General features: G+C 55.1%; 3 protein-coding genes across 4 annotated transcripts in view; 2 read left to right on the forward strand and 1 right to left on the reverse strand.

Moving 5' to 3' along the window:
* The window catches only part of RRN3 (RRN3 homolog, RNA polymerase I transcription factor), a 30,714-nt gene extending 25,273 nt beyond the window's left edge, over positions 1–5,441 (forward strand). The window contains exons 16-18 of the mRNA XM_044234179.1: positions 1,478–1,630; positions 2,590–2,677; positions 3,551–5,441. Coding sequence (XP_044090114.1) covers positions 1,478–1,630; positions 2,590–2,677; positions 3,551–3,712 — 403 coding nt within the window. The 3' untranslated portion in view covers positions 3,713–5,441. The remainder of the gene's footprint in view (positions 1–1,477; positions 1,631–2,589; positions 2,678–3,550) is intronic.
* A 1,615-nt stretch (positions 5,442–7,056) lies between these two features.
* Positions 7,057–19,583, forward strand: NTAN1 (N-terminal asparagine amidase). Its single transcript, XM_044233619.1, has 10 exons — positions 7,057–7,171; positions 12,754–12,856; positions 12,933–12,998; positions 13,299–13,407; positions 14,928–15,001; positions 16,089–16,142; positions 16,657–16,710; positions 17,446–17,543; positions 18,736–18,849; positions 19,246–19,583. The coding sequence occupies exons 1-10, from the start codon at positions 7,091–7,093 to the stop codon at positions 19,423–19,425; spliced, it is 933 nt and encodes a 310-aa protein (XP_044089554.1). The 5' UTR covers positions 7,057–7,090; the 3' UTR covers positions 19,426–19,583.
* Positions 19,584–20,119: 536 nt separating this feature from the next.
* Positions 20,120–26,079, reverse strand: part of PDXDC1 (pyridoxal dependent decarboxylase domain containing 1) — a 51,695-nt gene continuing 45,735 nt past the window's right edge. For both annotated transcript variants that reach the window (XM_044233618.1, XM_044233617.1), the window contains exons 17-23: positions 25,674–25,845; positions 24,956–25,074; positions 24,538–24,659; positions 23,278–23,370; positions 23,096–23,192; positions 22,116–22,220; positions 20,120–21,743 (exon numbers count right to left, since the gene is read on the reverse strand). In XM_044233618.1, coding sequence (XP_044089553.1) covers positions 21,484–21,743; positions 22,116–22,220; positions 23,096–23,192; positions 23,278–23,370; positions 24,538–24,659; positions 24,956–25,074; positions 25,674–25,845 — 968 coding nt within the window. In that variant the 3' untranslated portion in view covers positions 20,120–21,483. The remainder of the gene's footprint in view (positions 21,744–22,115; positions 22,221–23,095; positions 23,193–23,277; positions 23,371–24,537; positions 24,660–24,955; positions 25,075–25,673; positions 25,846–26,079) is intronic.

Below are 26,079 nucleotides of genomic sequence, written 5' to 3' on the forward strand. Positions count from 1 at the left end.
GGGAAGTTGCTAGTGCTTTGTGTTCAGAGATGATAATTAAGCAGAGGCCTCAGCGCTTAAAAATGAATAAGGCAACTAGGAAGCGGAGAGGTGCAGACCGAAGGTGTTTCTCACGGTAATACACAGAGTCTGGCCGCGGGAGGGGTACGCAGCGGCCGGAGATGTGCTGGTGAGCAGCGGGCCTGTCAGGCCCTGCGCGGCGGGGGCTGGGTCCCCGCGCACCTGGAGGCGCATCACGCAGGACTCCCTGCGTCCTCCCAGTCCGGGTTGTAGTGCTGAGTCCTGACTCAGTCCGGGATGGTGGCACCCTGGGGAGACGGGCTGACCTGTGAGAAGGGTCTCCCCGGTGGCCGAGCCGGTGCGCGAACGCAGGCGGTCTAGCGTTATTCCCCGGGTGATTCTGCTTTGGGTACACAATGAGTTGGGGACTTTGAGCCCTTGATCCGGGTGTTCAGGGTAGGATCATAGCTTAGAATCTTCAACACGTAAGGGTCTGTTCTGTTAGAAGACGAAGATAATTCTTCATCCCTTTGTCCCTTAGACCACCTGCTGCTCTTATTCAATAATCTTATTTTTCCTCTGCTGGGCTTGTAGTTCAAGGTGTTCTGTCTCCTGGGATTTCAGAAATGATAACAGGATCAAGGAAAGGAACAGACGATGAGCAGGAGCACGGCGGGGGGGCAGTGTGAAGGGTCCCAGCACAGTGTGGGGGATAGCAGGCAGCCGACGAAGAGCAGCAGAGGCAGGAGCCGCTAGACTCTTCATGGCGGGGAGCCCGCTGTGCGAGAGGCTGCGGGTCTGGGGTCCGGAGTGAGGCCGAGAGCAAGAGCTGGGCGAGGAGGTCTCTGTCAAACTGATGCAGTGGCCCGTGGCTGCTGCTTTTGCTTCCCTAACGGGATGGGGATTCTTGTGGACCCATAACTTGCATTTGATTTGATCTGCTGAGTCTTACTCTGTCCATTTGTTTTTAATCAATCGTTTGTTGGGATTTAGGGGCCATTACATTTTCAGAATTGGGGGCGGCAGCTTAGGGGCCTCGTTACAGGCCTGTCCGGTGGAGCCCTTACCTCAGTGGCCAGGTCTGTCCCTCAGCCACCACTGTCCTCGGAGCACCCCCTTTCCACCAACCTCCTCATTCTCTTACAGGTCGTAGACGTCACTTAGACAGTTTGCAGCATCTTGCAAACCGTAAGAGTCTTCCCTCAAACACACTGATTTTTAGTGAGTCATGAGTATCCTAAGCTTGCTGGCGGTGCAGAGCGATGGCCACACCTTCCTGCTCCTGGGCAGGTGTGTAGGCAGCAGGCCTGTAAGCTGCCCCCTAAAAGCATCGCTTCCTTTTTTACATGTTTTTTTCCTTGGACGTGTTCTGTGTGACAGCATCTTTGTGGTCAGCCTGGTTGTCACACAGACAGGCACCTCCGTGCAGACTTAGCCGCGAGGTTGACTCTTCGTCGTGTCTCGGCTCTGTCCGCAGTAAGTACCAGCTGGTCTTCTGCTACACCATCATCGAGAGGAACAATCGCCAGATGCTGCCGGTCATTCGAAACACGGCGGGCGGGGACTCGGTGCAGACCTGCACGAACCCGCTTGACACCTTCTTTCCCTTCGATCCTTGTGTGCTTAAGAGGTGGGACTCTTAGCCTGCGACCGGACGGGGGGTGGGGGGACTGTATGTGGGACATGTATTTGCTGGGGTTTTTTTTGTCGTAAGTGGCGCTCCCGCTGTTTATCAGTGGCTCAGGGTCCCCTTCACGTGTTTCGGGTCCCCAAGGCAGAGAAGACCTTTTAGAGGCTGAGAGCTGTGCAGACCTGTAGTTCAGGAAGAACCCCAGAGTGACACCAGAGGTTTCTCGTTTATCTTTTGTTTTTCTGTAAACCAGTTGGTTTCAACCTGAAAGGGACTGGGCATAGAGGTGCCTGGATGGGAAGGGCACTGCCTTTTGTGGCTCAGAATTTTCTGCCAGGTGACTTGTTCCTTCCTTTAGAGAGCACGTTCCCCGCTGTTGCCAAGGATGAACGGCAGCCATGTAGTTTATCTGGGTGGGTGACGGTGAGAAACCTCCAGGCCAGTCTTGAACTTGGCGTTTGTATAAGGAAACAGGATTTCTGCGTGCTGTGCAGTTTCTCGCTAGCAGCCCCACATTTAGGATTGGCTGGTCTCCCAAGGCATGGTTGACTGAAGCCACCACATTGGTCTTTTTTCCCCGACTAATCTTCAATAGACTTACTGTAGAAATATAAAAAAATGAAATTCCAGAGTAATATAATTTTGTTTTCATTTGGACATATTCTAACTCATTGTCGGTCCTGGCAGAGTTGAGAAATAATTTCACTTGAAAATAAAAAGATGGAAAAAAGAAAATAAAAAGATGAGAAACAGTAGCTGAATACGCCTTCTGAGTAGATGAAGCTTTACAGACTGGGAGCCCCATTATGTACGGTACTGACATCCAGTATTTTTTTGCACGACAATTATTTGAGCCGTAGTTTTTATTTTGGATAGTGGATCCTGTGAGAGAAGAGCCAGACAAATCTGACCTTTAGTGTGGCATTGAACGTGAATTTGAAATTGACCTCTGTCCACAGGTCGAAGAAATTCATAGATCCTCTTTATCAGATATGGGAAGACATGAGTGCAGAAGAGCTTCAGGAGTTGAAAAAACCCATTAAACAGGTAAATTTGTGACTCAGCACCCTGGGAAGCTCCAGCGTGGTTACAGACCACAATCAAATGGTCAACAGCAATGTCACACTTAAAAAACACATTTTATCGGGGCACCTGGGTGGCTCAGTGGGTTAAGCCGCTGCCTTCGGCTCAGGTCATGATCTCAGGGTCCTGGGATCGAGTCCCACATCGGGCTCTCTGCTCAGCAGGGAGCCTGCTTCCCTCTCTCTCTCTCTGTCTGCCTCTCCGTCTACTTGTGATTTCTCTCTGTCAATAAATAAATAAATAAAATCTTTTTAAAAAAAAACCAAAACACATTTTATTAATTCTGCCTTTGCAAAAATCCAAACTCAAGTTGTATTCTTACGAAAAGAATTTTTTGGTTTTTTGATGAATGTTTAGACACTTGGTAAGTGAACTTTGGGAAGTGAAGGTTAATCAGCTCAGCAAATTCACATCTTCGTGAGATCACCACCACCAACTACCAATCTCAAATTTATTTAGGTCTCGTTTTTCATAAGTAGTCATTGGAAACTCTTTTTTTCTTTGTATTAAGCTTGGGTTGGTGGGGGGGGGATCGTTCCTTCACTCATTCACACTGTGTTAGGTACAAGGGTGAGGACGCTGAGCAAGAAAGACGAGTGCCACCTGCCCTCTCTCAGCTTAAAATCTGTTCAAAAAAATCAGACCTAATGAGTCGTTACAACGTGTGACGGACAGTTGTGTGGGTGGTTGGTAATGAAAAAGGACGCGTCAGGGGAAGCTTCCAGAGTTAAGATACGTTTCTTTACTTTACTCTTTCCAGAAGTGGCGCCTGAGAGGAACTCTTGAAATTTCACACCGCCCTGGTGTTCCTACTGATAACCTCTGTTCTTTACACAGGAGGTGGTGGAAGATGAGGAGGATGATTTTTTGAAAGGTGAAGTCGGGATCACTCCAAGCTCCTTTGACGCGCATTTCCGAAGTCCCTCGAGCAGTGTGGGCTCCCCTCCCGTGTTATACCTGCCAGACCAGTCCCCTGTGGTCGCAAGGATTTGTGACTGAGGCGGGCATTCCTCCCTATCATGCCCGTCAGCACCAGGGCTCACCCTGTTTGGACTACAGTGAGGACATGCCTCAGGCATCTTACTTGCAAAGTAGACCTACTCTACTGTCTGAACGGACGTGGACGTGGTTTTTTTCTTTTTTACTCCCCTCCAGACAAGGAAAAGACTGGATATCATGTGCAATATTTTAGAATGGAGTTGATGATAAAGGTTGAGGACTTGGCTGTTTAATGTATATTTTATTTCTCTTAACAGCTTTCGGACATCATTGTGAAATTTCTAATACTGGCAATAGCCTATTTTAACCAATTGCATTTTTCATACAGGTTTTGTCTGAGCCGTAGTCACAAGACTGTGTTGATCTGATTTCTTTTCAGTGAAAAAATGCTCTATGTAGATGCTATTCAGTGTCTTTAAAATGATTTACTTTGGACACATTGTTGCCCGTCAGCGGGAACTGGATCTGTGTGTTGGGATTTCAGTGGGGTGTAGGGGGGACGGGAGGAAGGTGCGGAGGGGGCCAGAGCTGGTCCCTGATGCTGGAAGCTGGAGCTGTCAGAGAAGATCCCCAGGGACTTTGGAGACCAATGAAATCCTGGAGAAGTGATGGAGGATTTAGGGAAACAGACGCAGACAAATCCTACACTCGTGAGTTTAAAAATGGATTTAGAAGAAACACCGAGTTTGGGGGAAATGGAATTCCCATGCATGGAGAGTGGGGTTGGACTTTTATAAAACGCAGCACCTGACATTTTACCCTGGGGTTCCCAGGAGCTATTAGAACGGAAACTACTCATTTTTAGTGCAATGTTACTTGGATTTTTTTTTCTTTATCTTTTTCTTTTTTTTAAACTAGAATCAGTTGGTCATTTTGAGAATTTCTCTGTGCTAACGGGGCGGGGGAAGGGGGGCTTGGGTCATCTGGTGGATGGTTTCGCTAGCAACAGTAGACCAAGGTCACAGTTCTGGCTTCTGTCTCCTGGCTCTTCGTATTGTGGATTTCAGCTCAGTGAGATCTTCCTCTGGGGAGGCTTTTTTTGTACTTTTATATCTAAACACTGAGAGAGAGGAGTCGACAGAACCTCACTTTATGACACGTGTGCAAACACTGCTAGATTCATTTTGTAGCCAATGCATATTTTAGCTTCATTCCTTATTTGTGAGCTTTTTTGTTACTTGCAAAAACGGACATCTCTAAACATATTTATTTTTCTGCCACTTTTCCTATTATTTAAGGCAAGCGATATTTTCTTGATCACAAATATTTTGTAATGAAATACTTTCTCTTTCCTAGGGCTTTGTATGTTCTTGTATAATTATATTGATGGCAATGTAGAGTAAATATGTTTTTGGAAAACAAATTTTTATGGGTTTAAAAAGTTTTGGATATTGCAGATTTTCTTTTGTTGACTTGGTGGAAAGTGATTCGAGAACCTTTGGGTTCTCTGTTCCTTTAACTGTTGGCAAAATGGTGGGGTTTTTGTACCCTGGGTAAATGAGTACATGAAAGTGTGTCCCTATAAGGTAACAGTAAGTGGGCCTTTGTGGGTTGAAAAGTTTAATGTAGTTAAGGCTATCTTTGTAAACAAATCTGTTTAATTTCAAAGGAGTTGGAGGGAACAAATATTGTGGAAATAAAACAATGGCATGGTTAATCTGGACCTTTGGTTCTTACACCAGTAAAGGAGTCAAGGGAGGTACCCCAATAAAGAGGCTTCTAACACTGATGTGGTTTCTGTGCTTTTTACTGATCTCTGTTCAAGCTCCGTGAGAAACTGCAGCTGAGCCCTTACTCCGTCAGAGGCAGAAGTTGCGCCACAGCGGCTGCGGGTGCTGGGAGACGAAGTACCTGCTGGGGAGGAGAGCAGCTTCCAGGAGCAGCCAAGTCAGGGACTCCGTGAGCATGCCCAGCCACTAGAGCCCCCCCACCCCACCCCAGGCCTGAACGGGTTCCAGCAGAACAAACACTCATTTGAAAAATGCACATGCTTTAAAGGAACATCAATGGGGAGGGAGGGGATTGGGAAATTTCCTTGGGAATTCTAGAAAAAGGATTTTCTATTCCTCTTATTGAAAAGTAGGCCTTCATTCGGGGTCGGAGTTCCAAGGTCTGTCTTGTCTTTCTGCTATGGTCGGCTCTTCCTTAATGAGAAGTGGTGAATTAGCAAGTGTGAACAGGCCAGGGACTTCTCAAGTGTCACGGATAACACAATCGGCGTTTCTCTAGCCAGCTGTGTGGACCTCAAGTCTGAGCTCCACTTGGAGCTGTAAGGTGGACGTAACTATTACCGACCACAGGGTTGTGAGGATTCAGTGAAAATGCATGGAAAGGCAGTAGCTGTTGAGGGGCCTAGTGAGAAGGTAGTGAAGCAGGAAGTACTTCCATGGCAGCGTCTTTCCGAGGCAAGGGTAACGTTCATTCCATCCACACCAGTTGCCTCCTTGGTACCGGCTGAAGAGATCTCACCTGGAGAAGTGGCCGGTGTTCGCCACCTGCCAGGCATTGCTTCTTAGTTTTGGTCCTAGAATCCCCCTGGGAGCTTTGAAAAACGAAGGTGGTGGAATTCAAATGTCACTCCAGTGTTTGCTCCGTGAGGCGGCTGCTCATCTCACCGCTAGTTTCGTAAAGTTGCCTTCTGGTTACCGTAATGTGGAGTTGGGTCTGTTTAAGGAGTATTTCCAAATTTCATAACAGAGAGCCCCTAGGTGAGAGGCCTCGCACCCAGATAACCCGTCCTCAGTAGGGACTAGATGGTATCTTGTTGATCTTCATTCCCAGGGTTCTGAGCCCATCAGTGCGGGCCTCCTGGACGCCAAGCAGCAAGTGTTACTGAGGGTTTCTGCATGTGGGGGGCTAGCCAGGTTTCGGCTCTATTTTCGCAGTTCAACGTTCATTGTTACTGAACACAATCCTGTGGAGGAGCACAGCAGCTTCCGCAACTCAGGTAACCTGCTCAAGGTCACGACAAGAAGTAGTAGAGCCGTGATCTTGACTCAAGACGCTCAGATCCCGGAACCCACACTCCGGCCAGGCTGGCTGACCCGAGAACTGAGCCAAGCAGGGCACCAGGAGCTGAGGCCCCGCCTTCCCTGGGCGTCCACGCTTTCGGGACTACATTTCCCAGCGCCCCCTGCGGAGGGGGCCGGTCGCGGACCGCCCCCTCCCGCTTGGACTACATCTCCCATAGGGCCGTGCGGCCCCGCCCTCCGTTTCCCCAGCCGCTCCGGGATGCACCGCCCCCTGCCCCGTGGGACTCCAGTTCCCGGCGGCGCCCGCGGGGGGCGGGGCGGGGCGGCCCGGGGGCGGGGGCCGCGGGCGGCCCGGGGCTGGGGAGGCCGCCGCCTCCCTGGGCCTGCCGGGGCGGCCGCCTCCGCGATGCCGCTGCTCGTCGAAGGGCGGCGAGTGCGGCTGCCGCAGTCCGCCGGGGACCTCGTGCGAGCCCACCCGCCTCTGGAGGTGAGCGGGGCCCGGGCCGGGGGGAGGGGGGCTTCGAGGCGGGCCCGAGGGACCCTGGCGGGCGGGCCCACCCCCCTCGCCCCGCCGCCTCCAGCCGCGCTCCCGGAGGCAGAGTTTAAACTTGGCACAGCGGAGCGGCCGGCGGCACGTCGGGAGCCCCGGCCGCCGGCAGCGACTCTCTGCCCCGGCTCGGGGCGTCGGTGCGGCTTTCCCCTCCCTGGGACGTTCGAGGGCGTCCGCCGAGGCCGGGCGAGGGGCCGGCGGCCCAGAGAGGTTAGGCGACTTGCCCGAGGTCGCACAGCGCGCGGGTCGGAGGGCGCCCGGGGACTCCGCGACCGGGGGCAGCCGGTCCCCACCCCCAGCCGGGCTCGGCCGCTTGAGGCCAACCGGGCAGCGCCCCTGCGCGCCGGCAGTCGTGGGGGACCGCGCCCCGCGGGGAGCGGCTCCTCCCGGCGGGGCTGCGGCCCGGGGCATCCGGCCGCTCCCCCCGGGCTCCTTCCCCCCCACCCCTCATCCCCCTCCAACCCGAGGCTTAGGGCCCCCGGGTATTTTTAGCCAGAAGAAAGGGCCCTGCTTTTCCCCCAGCTGAGCCTTGTTGAGGACCACGCCCTGATGGGTTAGGTTTTGTTTCGTCTTCTGCTTTTGTCCTCAACTAGTTCTCCCTGAACCCTCAGTCCACGCTTAGGCAGAGAAAGGGGTTCTTAATGCGAAAAAGAAACGGGTCCAGGTCCGGTTGAGGGGGAATCCGTCAGCTCGTGGACTGGAGTCAGTTCGTTCGTCCTGAGCTGCTGCTGTCTGTCGGGCACAGTGTGCGCGCGCGTGTCCTACAATCAGGGCCGAATGCTTCGCAGCCGAGTGAGAGGGGCTGGTCTTAATCACAGAAGGGCTCGGACGCCCTGGGCTGCTAACTGCCCTCCAGGAAGAATGCCTGTTTTCCCTCTGAGAGGTGAGGCGTGGGAGCTTGACATAGCCCCGGGGGCTCGCGGAAGGTCGTCTTGGGGTCTCGTGTTTTGCGTTGCACACTTTGGAATGATTTTGTCTGCATACTTGTGTCGAGCTGCCCCCCATCCCCCTCCCCCCGAAAGTGGGCTTCCTGAACAGTGTGTGTCTGTTACTGCTTCGTGTTCTCCGAGCCTAGGGCAGTCTCTGGTCACGAATCTGCACTTTGTAAATACTTGTTATATCCATGAATGAACAGAGGGACCCCGAGAATGACCCGAAGGATGGGGAGTAGCAGGGGAAAGGGAAAACTCCGTGGTTCCCAGCCTGCAGGTCAAGAAAACAGCTGTGATGTTAGCATCGGCTGGGGTCCGAGCGGACACCGGGCCCTGTGCGAAGCGTTTTCCTGGGGCTGCATCGCTGTTTCTCGTTAACTGTTACGAAGTCAGAGTAGGACTCACCAAGGGGAAAATCAGCTGCCTGCAGAATTTTGGTGACACTCTTTTTATGTTTCTCTGAGAATGTCTGTGATAAAAGGTCAGAAAAATGAGAGTCCCAAGCGTCAGGCTCGGTGGGGAGTCCGGCCCGGCCTGTGTAGGGGGGCGGGGGCAGCACGCATTCCAGGAAACTGGGGGTGCTCACCGGCCTTTGCAGCAGTCTTAGGGAAGAAGGATGGACGCAGGGGAGAGATCAAGCAGGGGAAGGAGGGTGAGGGCATTCTAGCTGAGCTGCATGGGCAGGAGGGGAAGCGCCCCGAGGGTGGCTGGACTGGCCTGGGCAGAGGGCGTGAGCGGAGAGTAGATGGTAGAGACCCAGGGAGGTGGGCGGCCCCGGGTCAGAGGTTTCGGTGGATCTTTCAAAGAATAAGCAGTGGGGGGAGATGAAAGCTCTCATTAAGCTTTCTGTAACAAGTAGCCTGTCCCCTTTGTCAGAACATAGAAATGTCAAGAGGACCACAGGCACAACCACAAACCACGACGTCTTGGTACCCGTCTCAACAAAGGGTTTTCTTTATATAGGAGTGATGTACTTCTGAAAGTGAGCGCAAACTACATACTCTGGTCGGTGATGTGTCTTTTTCCTGGAACAATGTGGCCTGTGCCGCAGTGGCAGTTAGAAGCCGGTCCCTAGCCAGGCGGGGCACAGAGCAGCTGCCGGCCCCGTTCCTGGAACTCGGGGACTGGGCCCCACCTGTGGAAGCAGGTGCTCTCGCTAGGCCTGTTTGAGAGATGAGCCCATTTGAGAGATGAGCCCTTGGAGGCACACACAGGTGGAGTGAGTTGCCCAGAGTCCCGCGTCCTAGAAGTGGCGACGCCGGCGTGGGGACCCTGGTGGCCTGCCTTTGGCTCTAACGCGGCTCTGCTCAGTGTGGATCCCGACTCTCCCCATATTTGGGGCTACTTAGGTGCCATTACCATGTAAGACCATGGAAAGCTCCGTTCCTCAGTCACACTGGCCACGTTTCAGGTGCTGGACAGCCGGGTGTGGCTGGTGGCTACTCTGTGAGGCAGGGCGGGTCTAGGTCAAGGTCCGCACCCCAGAACATTCCTTCAGGGCGTGCGCTCTTCGAGCCTTTGCTTTTACCCAGTCCCCCACGGGGGCTCCGTAACCAGTCCCCCCCAGCACCTTGCTAAGTGAGGTGCCGTAGGATTCCATGACATGAACGCACCGTAACTTAGTTCCTGCCTCTGCACGCAGGATGTTTCTAGGTCTCCTGCGTTACCAACATTCACAGAGCTCAGTCTTCATCAGCCTCTGTTACGATTCCCACCCGTGAAATTGCTGGACTCGAAGGGTTTCCGAGCAGAAAAGGAGTGTGACAGCCACGTTTAGAACTGACGCAGCCATCGGGGAGGGTAGTGTGGGTGGCGAGGGGGGCCTCCGGGTCAGGGAAACAGGCAGGCATGGGGACAGCCCCCTAGTTAATCCTCACGCAGGCTAAGGAGCAGACGGCATCATTCCCGTTTCCCCAGGGCAGGAGAATTTGCAGGAAGAATGGACAGACTCCAGGAGTAGGGTAAGGGGACACTGGGTCATTCTGTGACTGGCCAGGACTGGGGTCAGCCAACTGCAGCCCCCGGCCCGATGCTGTCTCTGCACAGCCCTTGAGCCACGAGTGGCTTTTAACATTTTTAAATGGTGGGGGAGGGGGTGGAAATCCAAAGAGGCGTATTTCGTGACCTGTGAAATGACAAGTTAATTCAGATTGTGGTGTTGTCCATCAGTAGAATCTTCTGGGTTCACGGCGCCTGCCCGGTTGTTTACATGTTGTCTCTGCTGTTCTCGGGCTGCACGGCAGAGCCTGGTGCTTGCAAGATGAGACCACAGCCCCCAAAATAGTTCCTCTCGGGCCCTTTTCAGGGAAAAGTTTGCTGAGCCCTGGCTTCAGCGAGCCGCGCGAAGGCAGAGGAGTTGGGAAGTGAGAGGCTGCCGGGCCGGGGGCTCCGTAGGGATCTGAGTGTCCAGAGAACGTCGGAGGTCCAGAGGACGGGGCTCCTTTATTTCGGGATGGGGTGGGAGGTCCCCAAGGAGCTGTCGGTGTTTTTCCACAGTGGGGACGTGCGGCTAAACTTTTTTTTATTTCTTGAAATTGGGAAACCAAAACAACGTGTTCTTTTCGCTTTGTGGCAGCATCTCTTCGTCTTCTTTTTTTTTCTTCTTTTTAAGGATTTTATTTGACACAGAGAGAGACAAGTAGGCAGGATGGAGGCAGGCAGAGGCAGAGGGAGAAGCAGGCTCCCCGCTAAGAAAGGAGCCCGATGCGGGACTCGATCCCAGGACTCTGTGATAGAGACCTGAGCCGAAGGCAGAGGCTTAATGACGGAGCCTCCCAGGGGCCTGGGCATCGTCTCTTCTGATAACGAGTTTATGCTCCTGTCTGTCGGGGAAAGAGGAGCCTGGGGTTGGGGAGAGGTGGGGGGCTGGGACGATGTGATTTCTGGTCTCGACTTTGCTTTCGGGCGGTGACCCCTGGTGAAAGTGGCCTTCCCCCCTGCTTCCCCCAGCCCTGAAAGAATAAAGCCAGGGATATGTGTGCAAGGAATACGGGAGAGGAGACGCTGCGTTCTCCCGGCTCTGGCTCGCCCTGAAGGTGAGAAGGCGCCCTGGGTGTCAGGATGGCGAGTCCCGCCGGTCCCTCTCGGCCCGACTGACGCGGCAGGTTCTGGGCTCCTTCTGGTTGGTTCCACGGAGGAGCCGCTGTCCTGTTCACAGCTGCCTTGCTTCCACTTAATGCAAGTTTGCCAGAAGAGAACAAGGTGTAACTGATCCAGCTGATCGTGGTTAGTGAGTGAGTTAATTTGTTTTTACATCTTGTGTTTTACGAAGTCTGCAAGCACCAGCCCGGGTGAGCCCCAGCCTGGACACAAGCCTGTGAGACCCGAAGGCTCTGCTCCAGGCCCCACGCTGCACACAGCCCTGTCTGCCCACTGGGAGGGGAATTTGTTCCCTCTCTTGCTTGTCTCGAGTAAGAAGGAAGTAAGGACACAGCTTGTGTCTCCTGTAATGATCGCAGCGTATATCCACCTGATGTCTTTGGAAAAACTTCAGATGTTTTCATTAAAGAATTGAATGCCTGTGGGGTTTTTAAAAAAAATTTTTTTTTTAAGATTTTATTCATTCTACGGAGAGAGACAGAGAAGGAACACAAGCAGAAGGAGTGGGAGGGAGAGAAGCAGCCTTTCCACTGAGCAGGGAGCCCGACACGGGGCTCGATCCCAGGACCCTGAGATCATGACCTGAGCCAAAGGCAGAGGCTTAACGACTGAGCCCCCCGGTGCCCCTAATTACTGTTTTTTTAAAATGTGTTTTTAGGCTTAGAGTCTAATAAGAGTTTTGAACCCCGAACTCCAGTGTAACTGCCATCCTGGGGGATAGGTTCCCTTCGGGCGCGCCGTCTGGGATCCTGCACTCGCACGCACGGGTCTGTGGAAGAATTCAGGCTCATGTTCAAGGAGAGGAAGTCCTGACACCTGATGGTACCCCGGCCTTTCCGTGGGGTGGCGAACTTCCGGCCGCTCATTTCCGGTTTTCTGCGCCGGTAGGGACCCCACCCGAGAGCATCTGCAGAACTGAGCTTCCCAGGTGTAGCGGCCCCTGAGCCCTGCCGTAGAACTGGCACACTTAAGAGCTTTTATGTTTTGGGGTTTTTTTTTTTTTAATACTTCCGCATGCTGTCCATGTACATCGCCGAGCCACCTTCCTCTGTAGTCCCCGGTGTTGCTGGCCGCCCGGCCGTCGTGAGCCGCGTGGGGAGGTGCGTGTTTGGGGTGCATACTCAGTGCAGGGGTCCCACAGTGGGAGGGCCAGACTCGGGACGGGGACAGTCCTAGCCTCCTTCCCACAAGGGCTGTGGCTGCAGAGCTGGCTGGGGCGCTCGCCCGGACACCCCGATTCCCTGCCCAGCGGCAGAGCTGGGCAGAGTCTCTTGCTCCCGAGTTAGGTCTCGTATTGTAGGTTCATCAAAGCCCAGAACCGCACCGTTCCTCCGCCTTGTCCCCTGCCACAGCCGCCACTGCCCTGTGAGCCTGGCCCGTCCTCTGCGCAGTGCCCATGCGCCGAGCCCTGCCAGCCCTCGCTGGGTACTCAGCCCTACTAATTGCCATCACGATTTTATTTGATTTTTTTTTTTCTTAATTAAACAGGAAAGAGCCAGACTTCTCAGAGGTCAGTCTGTTCAACAAGTGGGACCCCAGGGCCTTCTGTATGTTCAGCAAAGAGAGCTGGCAGTGACCTCCCCAAAGGATGGTAGGTTAGGAAGCAGTGAATTGGGCATTACCCCCCAAGGCTACTGGATATTTTATTTTCTTTCTTTTTCAAACAGGCTCCATCTCCATTCTGGGTTCTGATGATGCCACCACTTGTCACATCGTGGTCCTGAGGCACACAGGTAGGGTGAGAGGCGCGAAGGGAACCGTTGCTGAAAGCGGCCGCCCGCGTGGGGCCATCAGAGCCCGTGCCCGAGTGTCCCCGGGTCCCCTCCGAAGCCCAGCCCCGCTCCCCTTCTCTTGAGTCTGCACGGCGTCTCCCGGGGCCCCTGTCAGGAGGCTCCGCGGGCAGCACAGGTGTTTCTGTTCCTCCTCCGTCCAGGCTGCCCCGAGAGATACGGTCCGGAGAGACAGGAGCAGGTGCGCCGTGCGTCCCGGGTTCTCAGTGGGAATAACCCGAGTCATCCCTCCCTTCTCTCCAGGTAACGGGGCCACCTGCTTGACCCACTGCGATGGAACGGACACCAGAGCGGAGGTGCCCTTGATCATGAGCTCCATAAAGTCCTTCTCCGATCATGCCCAGTGTGGAAGGTGAGCTCCACGCCCGTCCGTCCCGCGCCGTCGGGAGCTGTGCGCCGTGGTGTGGAGGAGCCGGCCAAGCGGGAGGTCACGGCCATGGCCGGCTTGCTCCAGGGGAGCACAGCTGGCACAGCGCCGGGCCTTCGTCTGTGGTTGTGGGGTGACGGGTACAGGCTGACGGTCCCGAAGGTCTGACTTGGAACCTCCAGCGGTCTCCTCACTCTGTGTGCTTTTAGAGGTTCACCTGTCGGACCTCGCTCTGTTAGACCCCAGATGCCGTTTCCCTGGGTTCATTCATTCATTCATTCGTTCGTTTGCTCTCAGCCATTTGGCGGGGACTTCCTCCCAGCCAGAACCCGTCCCCAGGCCACAGCCACAGCCACGGTAGACAGAAGCTGCCCAGGGCGCTCACATGCTAAGGCGGGGGGGGGGGGGGGTGCCGCGGGAAGCCCCACGGGCTGGTGCGCACCGGGAAGGGCTGGAGGCTGCCCAGGCAGGGAAGCTCGGCCTGGGTTTCCTTCGTGGCAGCCAGGCCAGGCCGGCTTCAGGGGCCGGTGAGCCGTGCAGGCAGTGCCTGATTTCCCTGTGCTCCGGGCCCCACCGGCAGGAGGCATCCTTCCTTGTGCGGTTCTGGAACCGTCAGTGCGCTGGCAGGGGTGCGGCAGGGTACCCCGGCAGGCAAACCCAGAGGCCCCAGGCCAGCCCCGTGGCTGTCTCAGCTCCTCTCGCTGGCTCACGTTTGTGGGGGCCCCTTGATGCTTGTCCTGGTGCTGGTGACGTGGCCAGTTCAGGTTCCTTCCTCAGGAAGATTTTGTTGGTCCTAGAAAGCGCTGTCCCTCGCTGTCCTGGGCTGCGGACAGATTAGCAGATGAGGGCGGGGAACACAGTGTCCAGCAGGGGAACTGGGCATTTCCAGCCACGGGGCTTCTTGGGGCTCTGCTGTGCTCGTGTGTGCGGGGACCGTCCTAGGGAGGGTCACTCCAAGAGAGTGGCACAGTGTCCCCAGCTTGGAAAAGCTGATGTACTGGGTACACATGGCTTTAGGAACAGCCCCGTTTCCTTCTGGAAACGGAAGTGATACTCCCTCCTTCCGGGTGAGGTGGACGGGACATAGTGCGGTGAGGGGGCCCCCCACAGTCCCCGCAGTGGCTGCCGCCTCCCCTCCCCAGCCCTGCAGCCTCTCAGGCTGAGTGTGTTAAGAGGTTTCTGGAAGCACCTCGCGCTGGGTGGGTGAAAGTGTGAGGCAGTCCTGTCCCTGCAGAGCTGGGCGTCTCGTGTGCAGACGCAGCTCCCCTTGGCCATCAGGGCCCCTGGGCGGGGTCCCCAGAGGCTCCCGCAGCCCTGGCAGCCACACCCGTTTCCCCCAGTGCCGCCCAGACGTGTCCTCCCTGCGCCACGGCCCGGACGCGGCCCGGAGGAAGCACTGCTGTAGAGCGAGGCTTCGTGGACGCGGAGAGCTGAGATCCCAAGCACACCCAGGGTCCCCGTGGCTGTCGTGCGGGCCTCTGACCACCGTCCCGTCTCTTTGCCAGGCTGGAGGTGCACCTCGTGGGAGGCTTCAGTGACGACAGGCAGTTGTCACAAAAACTTACTCATCAGCTTCTTAGTAAGTGCCGCGCTTTCTCCCCAGCTCTGATCCAAGTCTGCACACCCCGTAGCTTGGGTAAAGTCCTCATTCGTGCCACACCTCCGGGGGGGTCCCTGCAGCTTGGAGCCCTGGGCATGGCCCTGCCGGGACTCGTGCAGAACAGAGCTAAGTTTTCCGGGGCTGAGGGGCCTGAGCTGAGATTTCCCGGGCACCAGCAGTCGGCGCCGTGCTAAATAGTCGGCACTGAACTGTGTGAAGACGGAACCCCGCTCCGGGCAGGAACGTCCCTCTTCATCTGCAGAATATTAAAATCAACGATGCCACTGTAGTCCTACCAAAGTCGCATGAAAAAAAGCCCCGCTCTGTCCCCGTGCTCACACGCAGGGGACCAGACGCTGCTACAAGCTGCGGGCGAAGCGACCTGGCCCCGGGGCTTCAGTCTGAAGGTGTCACGTCCTTGGACCCAGTAATTCCCACCTGGGACTCTAAGAAAATCATGTGTGTTGTGCATAGAGCTTTAGGCCTAAAGATGGGCAGTAAGAACATTCTTTACATTAGGAAGCAGTTAAATGTCTACGAGTAAATAGTTAAGGAGCCACTAAGCAAGTCTCAGGATTACCTGGCAGGCAGATGCATACAGTCGGGACACAAAGTTGCTCCCAGTCCCGCAGCCCCCGGTGTGGGCTCAGCAGGGCACAGGGAAAGGCACGCGCTGGGATTGTGGCCGTTAATAACCCACGTACTCCTTACACTTGCCTGTATTTTCCTTTTATTTATTTTTTACAGTGATAAACCTTTTTATGACTGTTGATCGGGACAGAATTTACTTAGTAGTAAAGAGCTTACGAGTCCGCGGTCCCCCCACTGCCCTCACCGGGGAGACAAGAGGGGATGGCCCAGTCGGTTTCCTTTGGGCCCGAGGCTGGGAACGAGCCTGTCACTCGGCAGGTGGGGTGCGGTGGCGTCAGTCTGCGGGAATCTGGCCTCTGCAGACGGGCCAGGTTGTGGCTGGAAGGTTGGACAGGCATGGCTCGGTGGCTGCTGTCCCTCCGGCCCTGTCCCGCCTCGCTCAGCCTGTGCTGCTAACCAAGAACTCTCGTTGTAGGTGAGTTTGACAGACAGGAGGAGGACATTCACTTAGTGACGTTATGTGTGACAGGTGAGTTCCGCCATCCTCCCCAAGACGGGTGCCCTCCCCCTAACGGAAGACTCTGCACGAGCACCTCGGTCATGGGAGATGGTCCGGCGGCGCTTGGCTGATGCATGCCCCACTGGTGTCCTGTGTGGCCACGACCACCCCCAATGCCACCTCCTGACCCTGACCCTCCTTACCCTGACCCCCACCTTCTCCTCTCTGACCCGCCACTCCCCTCTCCTTCCTGGGGCTTTTCAGAGGCTTCCCCAGCTCCTGGGAAGGAGCAGCAGCCACCACGCGGCCCACGCCTGAGGGTGTGGCGTGCCGGGAGGATCCAACTCGGGATGGGGCTTGCGGACCCCAGCCCCACAGCTCAGGGACTTGGCAGGGACACAGGAAAACCGTCCCTTGCATGTTCTGCTTTTTTTCCCCTTTCTGTGGTGTGGGCTCCTCCTTGGCTTTGATTATGGAACATGAAAGCAACTGTTGAGTATTTTCTTAGACATTAAATCTTGAACTTTTTTGTTGTTGTTGTTAGAATTAAATGACCGGGAAGAAAATGAAAACCACTTTCCAATCATTTATGGCATCGGTAAGTAGTAGGATTCACTGAGGGTCAGAGGCCAGTCCCGTGCTGACGGGACCACGTGGTGAGCCCGCTGGGGCACCGTTTAGGTTCCTGTCCTGGCTCCTCTGTGGGCCATTGGGGGGTCCGGGGCAAGGAGCGTGCCTTCTCTGACTTCTGTCTACAAAACCAAGAATGTCCGCACCCTAAGGCCATGAAGGACAAACAAGGCAGCCGGTGGGAGGCAGACCCGGTGGCAGTGGTAACGGGGCTCCAAGCAGCTGGGGCCTTTGCATCTCCTTACCCATAAGCAACCTCGTAAGGTCTGGTTGTGAACACAGTTCCTCCTAAGGAACATGTAAGGCTCTCCCGGCTCCAGAGAAGCCGGGACACAAACACCGGATCTGGCCATGATCCCAGGCCACACTTGTGCCCCGGGCCAAGCAGGGGGTTCGGCCACGTGCCCGCCGGGAGGAAGGGCAGGCTGCTGGGGGCGCCACGCAGCCACCCTGGGTTGGGAGCACAGTCTCCCCTCGGCTGGCCCAGGCCCCAGCGGTGTGCGCAGCGGGCTCGGCTGGAAGGCCGTGGTGTCCCTCGCCACAAATGGGGCCACTGGAGACCCCTCACAGTGGAAATGGAACAAGAGGACTCTCCTCTCTCTCGGGGAGACTTCGCACTTTGTTACCTGTGTTAGAAATGTAAGATCACGCGAACTTTCCATTTGCATCTTAAGTCAAAGAAAATGTCGCTTGTCCCCCGCAGCTGTCAACATTAAGACCGCGGAGATTTACCGAGCATCCTTCCCAGACCGGGGTCCGGAGGAGGCACTGCGGGCTGCCCGGGCTTTAACAGGAGGACCAGTGAGTGTGAAATCATCTTTGTGTTAAGGGGTTTGGGGAAAAAAGGGCATCGCACTCCAAAGTCTCAAGTTTTATAGACCTTAGAAGGGAACACTTTATAGGAGTTTCTTTAAAGCTATGAAATGATCAGGGCTCACCTCTCTCCGCTCCACACACAACACGGAAGAGTAAGGAATGGTTTTAGGTTGTAGGCGCTCGGCCTCGAAGGGGTACAGGGAGGTAACGTGCGCGCCCAGCATCCGGTGCAGCGAGAACGAACCCCTTTTTGTGGGTGCAATCTTTGCCTACACACGACTCACGAGGAAAGGAGAGCCAGGCAGCGGGGAGCGGTGTCTGCCTCTGCCCCTCGGCAGCCACACACGTGTGGACCACGTCCTTAAAGGGCGATCTGCTGCAACAGGTGGATTCGCCCACAAGAATCATCAGGTCACTTTCCGCAAGTCTGATCGCCAGGGATGCTTTTTAATACTAATACCTTAATTTTGAAGGAAAAAGAACCACCCAAGCCTTACATGTCATTTAAAAATGCCTGAAGGGTTCTCTGGCCCCTTCCTGGGGTGAGACCAACCCGCGCAGTCACAGCCCGGGAAGGGACGTGCGCGCTGACAAGGTGGGGACATCCTCCTGGGACACGAGTGGGTTCAGAGCACGCTCTGCTCAGCCTGTGCGCGGCTGGAGACAGCTCCCGCGCTCTGTATGGCGGCACCGTGGCCTGGGCTCCGCCAGCACCGGCACCCAGTTCAGTCTCAGAGCCCAAGCCTGACGGCCGCCGGTTAGAGGCCCCATCCCGGCAGCAAGGGGGCTCGGGCCTGATGGCCGGCAGAGACGCACTTGAACGCGGCGCTATCTCGCTGCCTTCTATCGGGCGGCCTGTGCGACCTGCTTCTGCGTGGCCGGGTCCGCAGCTGCTCCCCGCAGTGCTGTGGGCCGCCGCAGGCCAAGTGCCTGTCCCTCTGGGCCTCAGGTTTTCACCCCAAGTGGGAAAAACTTGGTCTTCCTAGAGGACTGTTGGGACTGAAGGAGATTCCGCTTGTTGCTCACCCAGGGCCAGAGCAGCTTCTGTGAGACACTTTCGAGAAGCTTGTCCTCCGGGTAAACGCGGGGCTGTGGGCCTCCCCTGGGCTGGCTTTACTGGCGGGTTCTGAGAAGCAGGGAGCACGCCTCACGTTCTGCCCCTGAAATGTCGTTTTAGATGATCAGTATCTACGATGCAGAGACCGAACAGCTGCGTCTGGGGCCGTACTCCTGGGTGCCCTTCCCGCACGTCGACTTCTGGCTGCAGCAAGACGACAAGCAGATACTAGAGGTGAACATTTACGGGTTGGGTAAATCTCTGCACGCTGGTTTCTTCATCTGTAAGGAAGAAAAGGTGCTTAGAGCAGAGCTGCCCGGCTCGCGGTGGGCAGCAGTTATTTCTAGGCTGCGGTCGGCAGACCCCGTTGAACTTCTAGGTCAGCGGGGAAGTCAGGTCCCAGCCGGGCATCTGCATGGGTCGGGACGAGGATGAAGCCAACCTCCTTGCCCCATTGGTGCGGGGCCCCTCCCGTCTGGTCACTCTGCAGTGGCTCGATGCTCGGTGACCTGAGTGTCCAGGTCCGGGTTTAAGAACATGGAGATCCTGCCACGGCTCTATCAGGAAAGGGATAGAAAGGGAACAGCCGGGTTGTTCCTCTCTCTCATATGCACAATCTTACCTTTCCAGAACCTTTCCACTTCGCCTCTGGCTGAGCCGCCCCACTTTGTGGAACATATTAGGTCTACCTTGATGTTTTTAAAAAAACACCCATCTCCCACCAGCGCACTGTTTCCTGGAAACAAGGCTCTGCTCTACAAAAAGAATGAAGGTGGCTTGTGGGAAAAGATCTCTTCTCCCGGAAGCTGAACACGGGATCACCAAAGAAAGCAACTTGCCGGCCTGACGGACCACCGCGGGGCCTGCAAAGAACACGCATCAGAGTCTCCATCTGCCGAGTCCTAGGTCTCCCTCCTTACTGTCCCTTCAAATGACTTTCAAAATAAAATCTTATTTTGGCAAAGGCATTTGTTACAGGGGTTACTTTCTGCTTCTCGGAAGCTGACCTCCAGCCTCTCCTTTTTGGTAACAAGGGCACCAGAGGAGCCGCCTGCCTCGTGACTCGACAAGCAGCCATCTCCGATGCGCGGTGAGTGCCTCTCCTTCTGCTACGTCAGGGAGTAAAGGGAAAATGGTAAGTTTGTTTAAAAAACAGTATTTAAAATGCACTAAAATTCTCTGAAAATTGATGCATCTCACAGAGGGGTTTTTTGGCCCCCAAAATGTTTTAGAAGCGTCATTTTCAAAGCTGGTATCATACTTCTAGATGAATGCTAGGTTCAGAATCTGGTCGGTCTGCTCTGCAGTATAATCAAAATAATCTCCTAGGAGACTGTATTTAGTGAGAGCTACACAAGGCCACTGAAGTCTGTTGTGTCAGGTGTAAGGTCATTAAAATGCCCCAACTGTGATATATGCCAGTCATACCTGTAGAGACCTTTATGCTTCTGAAAAGGCAGGCATGGGGTCTGATCAATTACTGTGTACAAACTGAACTCACTGGTAACAATTTCAAGAACCTTTATTGAAACCAACATTCAAAGAGTGTCTTAAGGGTGAAATTCTGTTTCAGCAAAACCAATTTAACAATTCCAAATATATATAAAAACGTTTAAAAATTAATCTTGTTAAAGGTGATAATTTCCCCTTTCCCCATTTTATCTGCTATACTTCATTGCACCAAATAAACAGGGAAGACTAATCATCTGCACCAAAAAAAAAAAAAAAATTACATATTGACAAGTGCCAAATGTCAGAGATCACATCCAATCAGAGTCTAATTATAGGCTTAATACGGTGTAACTAAGGCTTCCAACAGGACAGTCCACAAGCCCAGTGTGAATCCCCACTACCTTGAGGCGGCCATAGCCTGACTTGGCCGGACTGAAGGCACAGGGGCCGTTACCTAGGATAAATGAAGAGACGCGGTAATTCTGGAGAAGTAGAAACGGGCAGTAATTAAGGGCTTACTTCTAGTTATTTCCGCAGTGGTCTGGCTTGCCTAGCCCGAGCGAGGGGACGTCGCTGGTTCTTGTTTCTGAGCTGGGCCCAAAGAGGTGAGTTGCTAGTGGGGAGAAGCCACAGAAGCTCCCATGTCAACCGGGTCAAAGATCTACTTGTTCTAGAATTGGAACTTAGTTCACATTGGTTAAGAGGAGCATCTCTATCAGGTTTTCAGATATTAAACGTAGAAATGAGCACAGCCTGCACCTATGTGCCAATTTAAAAGCTTTACCCATATTTAAAAATATACATATATATGGTCAAGAGTTTTACAGTTACTCTTCATAGATAGTCCTTTAATGTGTTTACAAATAGTACATAAAGGGAGACATGACCTGCGGCGGGGGGCTCCCGGCCCCCACAGCCCCGGGGAAGCAGCAGCGGGCACAGGAGGCCCGGGCTCAGGCTCGCTCACTATCCCACTGAATCCGTCTCCTCCGAGCCGAATCCACACCCACCGAGCGCTGCGGCCCCACCAAACCGAGCGCCCGCCCGGCCCGCTGTCCCCGCCGCCGGGTGGCGCGAGCCCAGCGCGCTCTAACGAAAGCGGCCTCCGCGAGTGCTCCCAGGGGCGGGCACTCGAGCGCTAAGTGTTGTGAATCAAAGTGTTTACGTAACGGGGGAAACCGGTGCGAACTACAGCTGGGCAGACAGAAACGACAGGAGTTGCTCCACAGACCCATGGAATGAGACAATCAACTGCCCTTCTAAGAAGTCTGGCTTTCAGGCACAGATGTGTGCAAGAACGCCAGCTCCGCACAAACAACAGTCCTTTCTCGCGCGTTAGCACGTGGCACGGTTCACATTGTCAGTAGAACTTCTTCCCTGAAACGATACTACAGTCTCCAAGCCCAACACTGACTTTTATCTTAAGCTCTCCGGTTCTTCTACCTGCGGACGGTCGTCTTCCGGGCGCTGGGCCCCGCTCCGGAGGGCACCCGTCTGCTCGGCGTCCTGCGGGGCGCGAGGGCCGGGAGGGGGCTCGGGGCTGCCGGGCTCCGGGGTGTCGGGCTCGGGCGCGCCGCTCAGCTGCTCCGCCTTCTCCAGGTCTTCACTGTGGCTGACCGAGCTGGTCTCGCTCAGAGCGTCGGAACCTCTCAGGGACCTCCTGAAAGGCTTCTGGCCTAGAGAAAGAGTCACGGACCGCGCTGAAAGCTCCCCGCGCTCCCCAGCTCGGACGCCCACGAGGGAGGAGGTGAGGAACGAGGACGGGCAGGAAGCCAGTGTGGCTGAGGCCGGTTGACAACAGGTTAGACACGATGCCAGCCCTCGGGACCCTACCGCCCCGTGAAGCGCTACAGAGAAATTTCTCCAAGTTAAAGCTCCAAGCAACTGCCAAGGTTAAAATGAAGCAAGTCTTAAGAGAAACAGGACTTCGGGTGAAAGCACCAAGAAAACAGAAGGACGCAGAAAAGCCCCAGGACGTGAAGGTCTACGTTCCCCAGAGGAACCGCCAGTTCTCGGGGTTCATACGCTCCCCGGGAGACGTTCCATACCTGGAAGTCTCTGCTTCGTGCGCGTGCCCGAGGGGGTCTGCGGGGGTGTGACGCCTGTGCCTTGTACCTTGTAGACATAGGTGTGTTCCGTGGACTCCAGGGAGCCTGCCGAGGAGAGAGCGGTAAGCGCGTGCCACCCGGGGAGCTGACCCAGGCAGTCTCGTTCCCCGAGAAGCTTTCTCCGGCCCTTCGGCCTCGCTCAGACCAGCAGAGCCTTTGGGCCTCCAGAAATGCACTGGGAACTGGAGAAGGCCCCGCAGGAGGGGGAGGGGTCCCCACCCTAAACCTCCCCAGGGATCCTGCATCGCTGGGACGGTCCTGGGACGGTCCTCGGCGGCAGGGTGGCCCGAGCATGCCTGCGGGTCCACGTGTGTGTGGGGAAGGTGCTTTGGCCACAAGGAACAGCCGCCTTGCTGATGGCTGAGGCCTGGCATGTCAATCAGATTATGGCCCGAGGACAGGGCGGGCGCCCTCATTTTCTAGGGAGGGACCTCGGGACGAGGGCACTGTTCCCCCACCAGAACAGGAAAGGAAGTGAGCCACAGCGGGACATCCTTCCCGGCAACTGCTACTACTTGCTGGCTGCCGGCTGTGAAGTAAGCTGGCCCGGGCTCCAGACTACGACCTTCTCGTCTCCCCTGAGAAGCTGGGGCCAAGCACGCAGACTGTGGCAAGCACTCGGCTGAGCGCCAAGCAAAGGACGCTGCGTGGAGGACGTGACGGGCCGGGGAAGCGCGTTCCCACAGGATGGTGGGGGTCTGCTCTCATGTCGCCGCAGCCAGGGGGCCGGAGAGGAAGACAACACCGTAGTGTCCCCGGGGCAGATGCTTCCTGGCTTCTGGGACCAGTTCCTGGTACAGACCCAGCCCCAAGCTCGGGCAGTGTGTGCACCGGGCTCCTCCACTCGAGTGGGGCATCCCAGGAACCAGGATAAAACTCGTAAAATCAGTGAGACCTGGGATGATGTTGGTCAGTCCTACCTGCTGTTAAGTTAAAGGTTCTTCCCTTCTGTGAAGCTTGTACCGGAGAAAACCAATTGAGCACGGACCCCACGACGGGGATCTGTCGCAGCACCCCCTGCAAAACACACCCGCTGTTGCTCACGGCCATCCTGCCGGCGGCCCCGGTGCGACGGCAGCTGAGAGGTCTGTCTCCGGCTCACCTCTTCCAGAAGCCGCTCCTCGTTTGCCTTCTGCAGCTGAACCTGGGCTTCCTGGATCCCTTTTCGAACCACCTCTGTCATGTTTTCTAGAAGCTGTGTTAGGACCAAGAAAGACTTTATTTGTCGAAGATTTCTGAAGATTTTGTTTAGAGAGAGAAAGTGAGTGTGTGTGTGTGCACGCGCACGTACAAGTGTGGGGAGGAGCAGAGGGAGAAAGAATCCCAAGCAGACTTTGTGCTTAGCCCAGAGCCCAGTGTGGGACTCGATCCCATGACCCTGAGATCATGACCTGAGCCAAAATCAAGAGTGAGACACCCGGCCAACTGAGCCACCCAGTCACCCCCGCTATCTAAGCTTGCCTGAGACCTAGAACTATTACCATAGCACAGGTGACATTTTTCAGAAGTGTAGTAGTAAATGAAATCTTGCACTTTTAAGTGTCAGGATAGAAAGTAAAATAGTAAATTAAACAGAAGAGGATAAAATGCCTGGATAAGGTAAGACACCCCTTGGTGGCCAGTCTCATCTGTCAGGAAAGGGACGAGAGAAATGTGATCTGTGTCCCCCCACCAGAAAACAGACACGCGGCTCAGCACTCACGGAACGGAATTGGAAGTGACAGAATGAGTCTAGAAAAACCTTCAGGAAGTCCGCCCGCGACTGAAGAGAGCCGGCTCCTCAGCTCACAGCCAGCCTCCTCTCCCCTCCCTAGCGGGAGTGGCCCGCACACATGCTTTGGTTTCCTCAGAGCCATCCTGCCTTAGTTCCTTTGCTCTGCTTCTAAGGGATCTCTACTGACCCAAGTACCTGGTCTGCAGAACATCCGTGAGGTCTATAGTCTGGTCTCCTTAACAGTTGGCCAAAAGGTCTCTTACTGGCAGGAAGTTCTGCTGTGAGAAACATGTGCCTCACGCAGCCCCAGGACCAACTACGCTCGGGAAGTCTCCCCTCACCCTGTCAGGCAGGGGTGACTATGTCTTCCGAACGCTCTGCTACCCCAACTTCTCCCCCACGGCATTTACTGCCTCGCCTGGCTTTGCGGTTCTCGGCCTCCCAGTTGTGAGCCCACCCAGGGCAGGGACTGTGTCCCGTTCCCATGGGCTTCTGGGTTCCGGGCGCAAGGCTTAGCTCAGAGGAAGACTTCACACACTTTTCAGGAACAAACAGGTATTTCTGAGGGGAGCGGCTTCCTTTGGGACCTCCACTAGCTGCCTCAAGAGAACCCAGGAAAGGAATGAGACGCAGATTAGTCTTACAGACCCGTGAGTTCTCCTCAATTTCTCGGGCTGTGACCGCAATGGTCTCTACCAGTTCTGAAATATCCACATCGTCACTCGCCATGCCAATGTAGATGCAGCTCTTCATGCTTTTGTACTCAGGACCTGTGGGAAGAAACAACCAACTGACTCGGTTCCCCGGTCCTGGGTCACAAGACAGTCCGGGGCCCAGTTTCCTGTAAGACGGCACGACCAGGCACAAAGGAGCCTCCTCCTGGGGCGAGGAAAGTGCTAATGGGGACACGGGATGCCCGGACAGGCGGTGGGAGCGAGAGAGAGCCAGCCCACCCTAGAAAGAACTAAACCAGCATTTCCTCCCAGGAAACAGAGCCCAAAGTCCCTTAACCAGTCAGAAAATGGCCTTCCGAAGTTCAGAGTTGATTTATAAAAATAGTAGTTACCCATTTTAAACGTAAGGTCGGATTCCAGTTCATTTAACTTTTTCAGGAGCGCAGCATGGATTTTTTCCCCTTCTGGATCTAATTTCAAACTGCTCTTGTCATCGTTAGCATGTTCGTACCTACAGATGATATCAAGTGACAGTATTTCAGTCTGAAAGATCAGACACCTCTTCACACACAGGACTGCGAGGGGTCTAAGCTACTGGCTGTTTCCAGGAAGGTGAGACACATGGCCGAGGAGCCTCGGAGTGTCTTCGGGTCAGACACTGTCAAGAACATGGCAAGGAAGGCCCAAGTCTCCAGTCCATGAAACTTAAGAGAGGCCAGGTCTGGAAGCCTCATTTGTAGCAGAAGCAGGGAGTGTCCCGGAAGGGACAACCGTGTGCACCAAGCGACGGAGGCAGAGCCGTGTGCTCGGCCGATAAGCTGGTCCCTGGTCTTAGTGATCTGTGGCTCCCTGTACCCCGTGGGAGTACCATCAGCCGTGCACTTTTAAGCACCCGCCGCCCCCAGTAACCTGCGAGCTGGCACAGAAAATACAGGGATCTCTAGTTTACTGAGGGCAAGGGCGGCCACGCCACCACTGCGCTGGGCTTTTCTAAGTGTCCAAAGGGTCTCACTCAATTTCTAAGAGATGTGTACGCTGTGCTCATGCAGAGCCGGTCCACAAAATGACACCCCCACGGTCTCTGTACGGCCGAGCGGGACGAACACGTACCTGACAACTCCTATTCCAGGCCAGTTCGGGTCATCGACGTGCAGGAGACCTGCCGTGGCTGTCACCTCCTGCTTGAACTCCTCCCGCAGCTGCAGGGTGCAGGTCAGGACCGGCAGCTTGCTCTGCACGCAGGCCGCGAGCTGATCCACGTCCTCCCCCCGCGTGCCTAAAACTGAAACCGTCCCCAGAGAGCTCAAGAAATGTGTAAGAACATGGAGAAAAACAGAGGGCAGGGCTCCGCTCTCACTGTTCGGGAATTCGGCAGCTACAGGGACATATGGTTAGCAGGAGCTGAAGCAGTAGAAAGGGGAAAAAAAAAAAAAAAAAAGGCTACCAAGCCCCTCTGGAGAGAGCAGGCGTTGGAAATGGACACAGCCCGCTCCTGCAGGTTCGGACACGGAAGACA

The sequence above is a fragment of the Neovison vison genome, chromosome 14 (genome assembly GCF_020171115.1).
Source record: "Neovison vison isolate M4711 chromosome 14, ASM_NN_V1, whole genome shotgun sequence".
Taxonomy (NCBI): Eukaryota; Metazoa; Chordata; class Mammalia; order Carnivora; family Mustelidae; genus Neogale; species Neogale vison.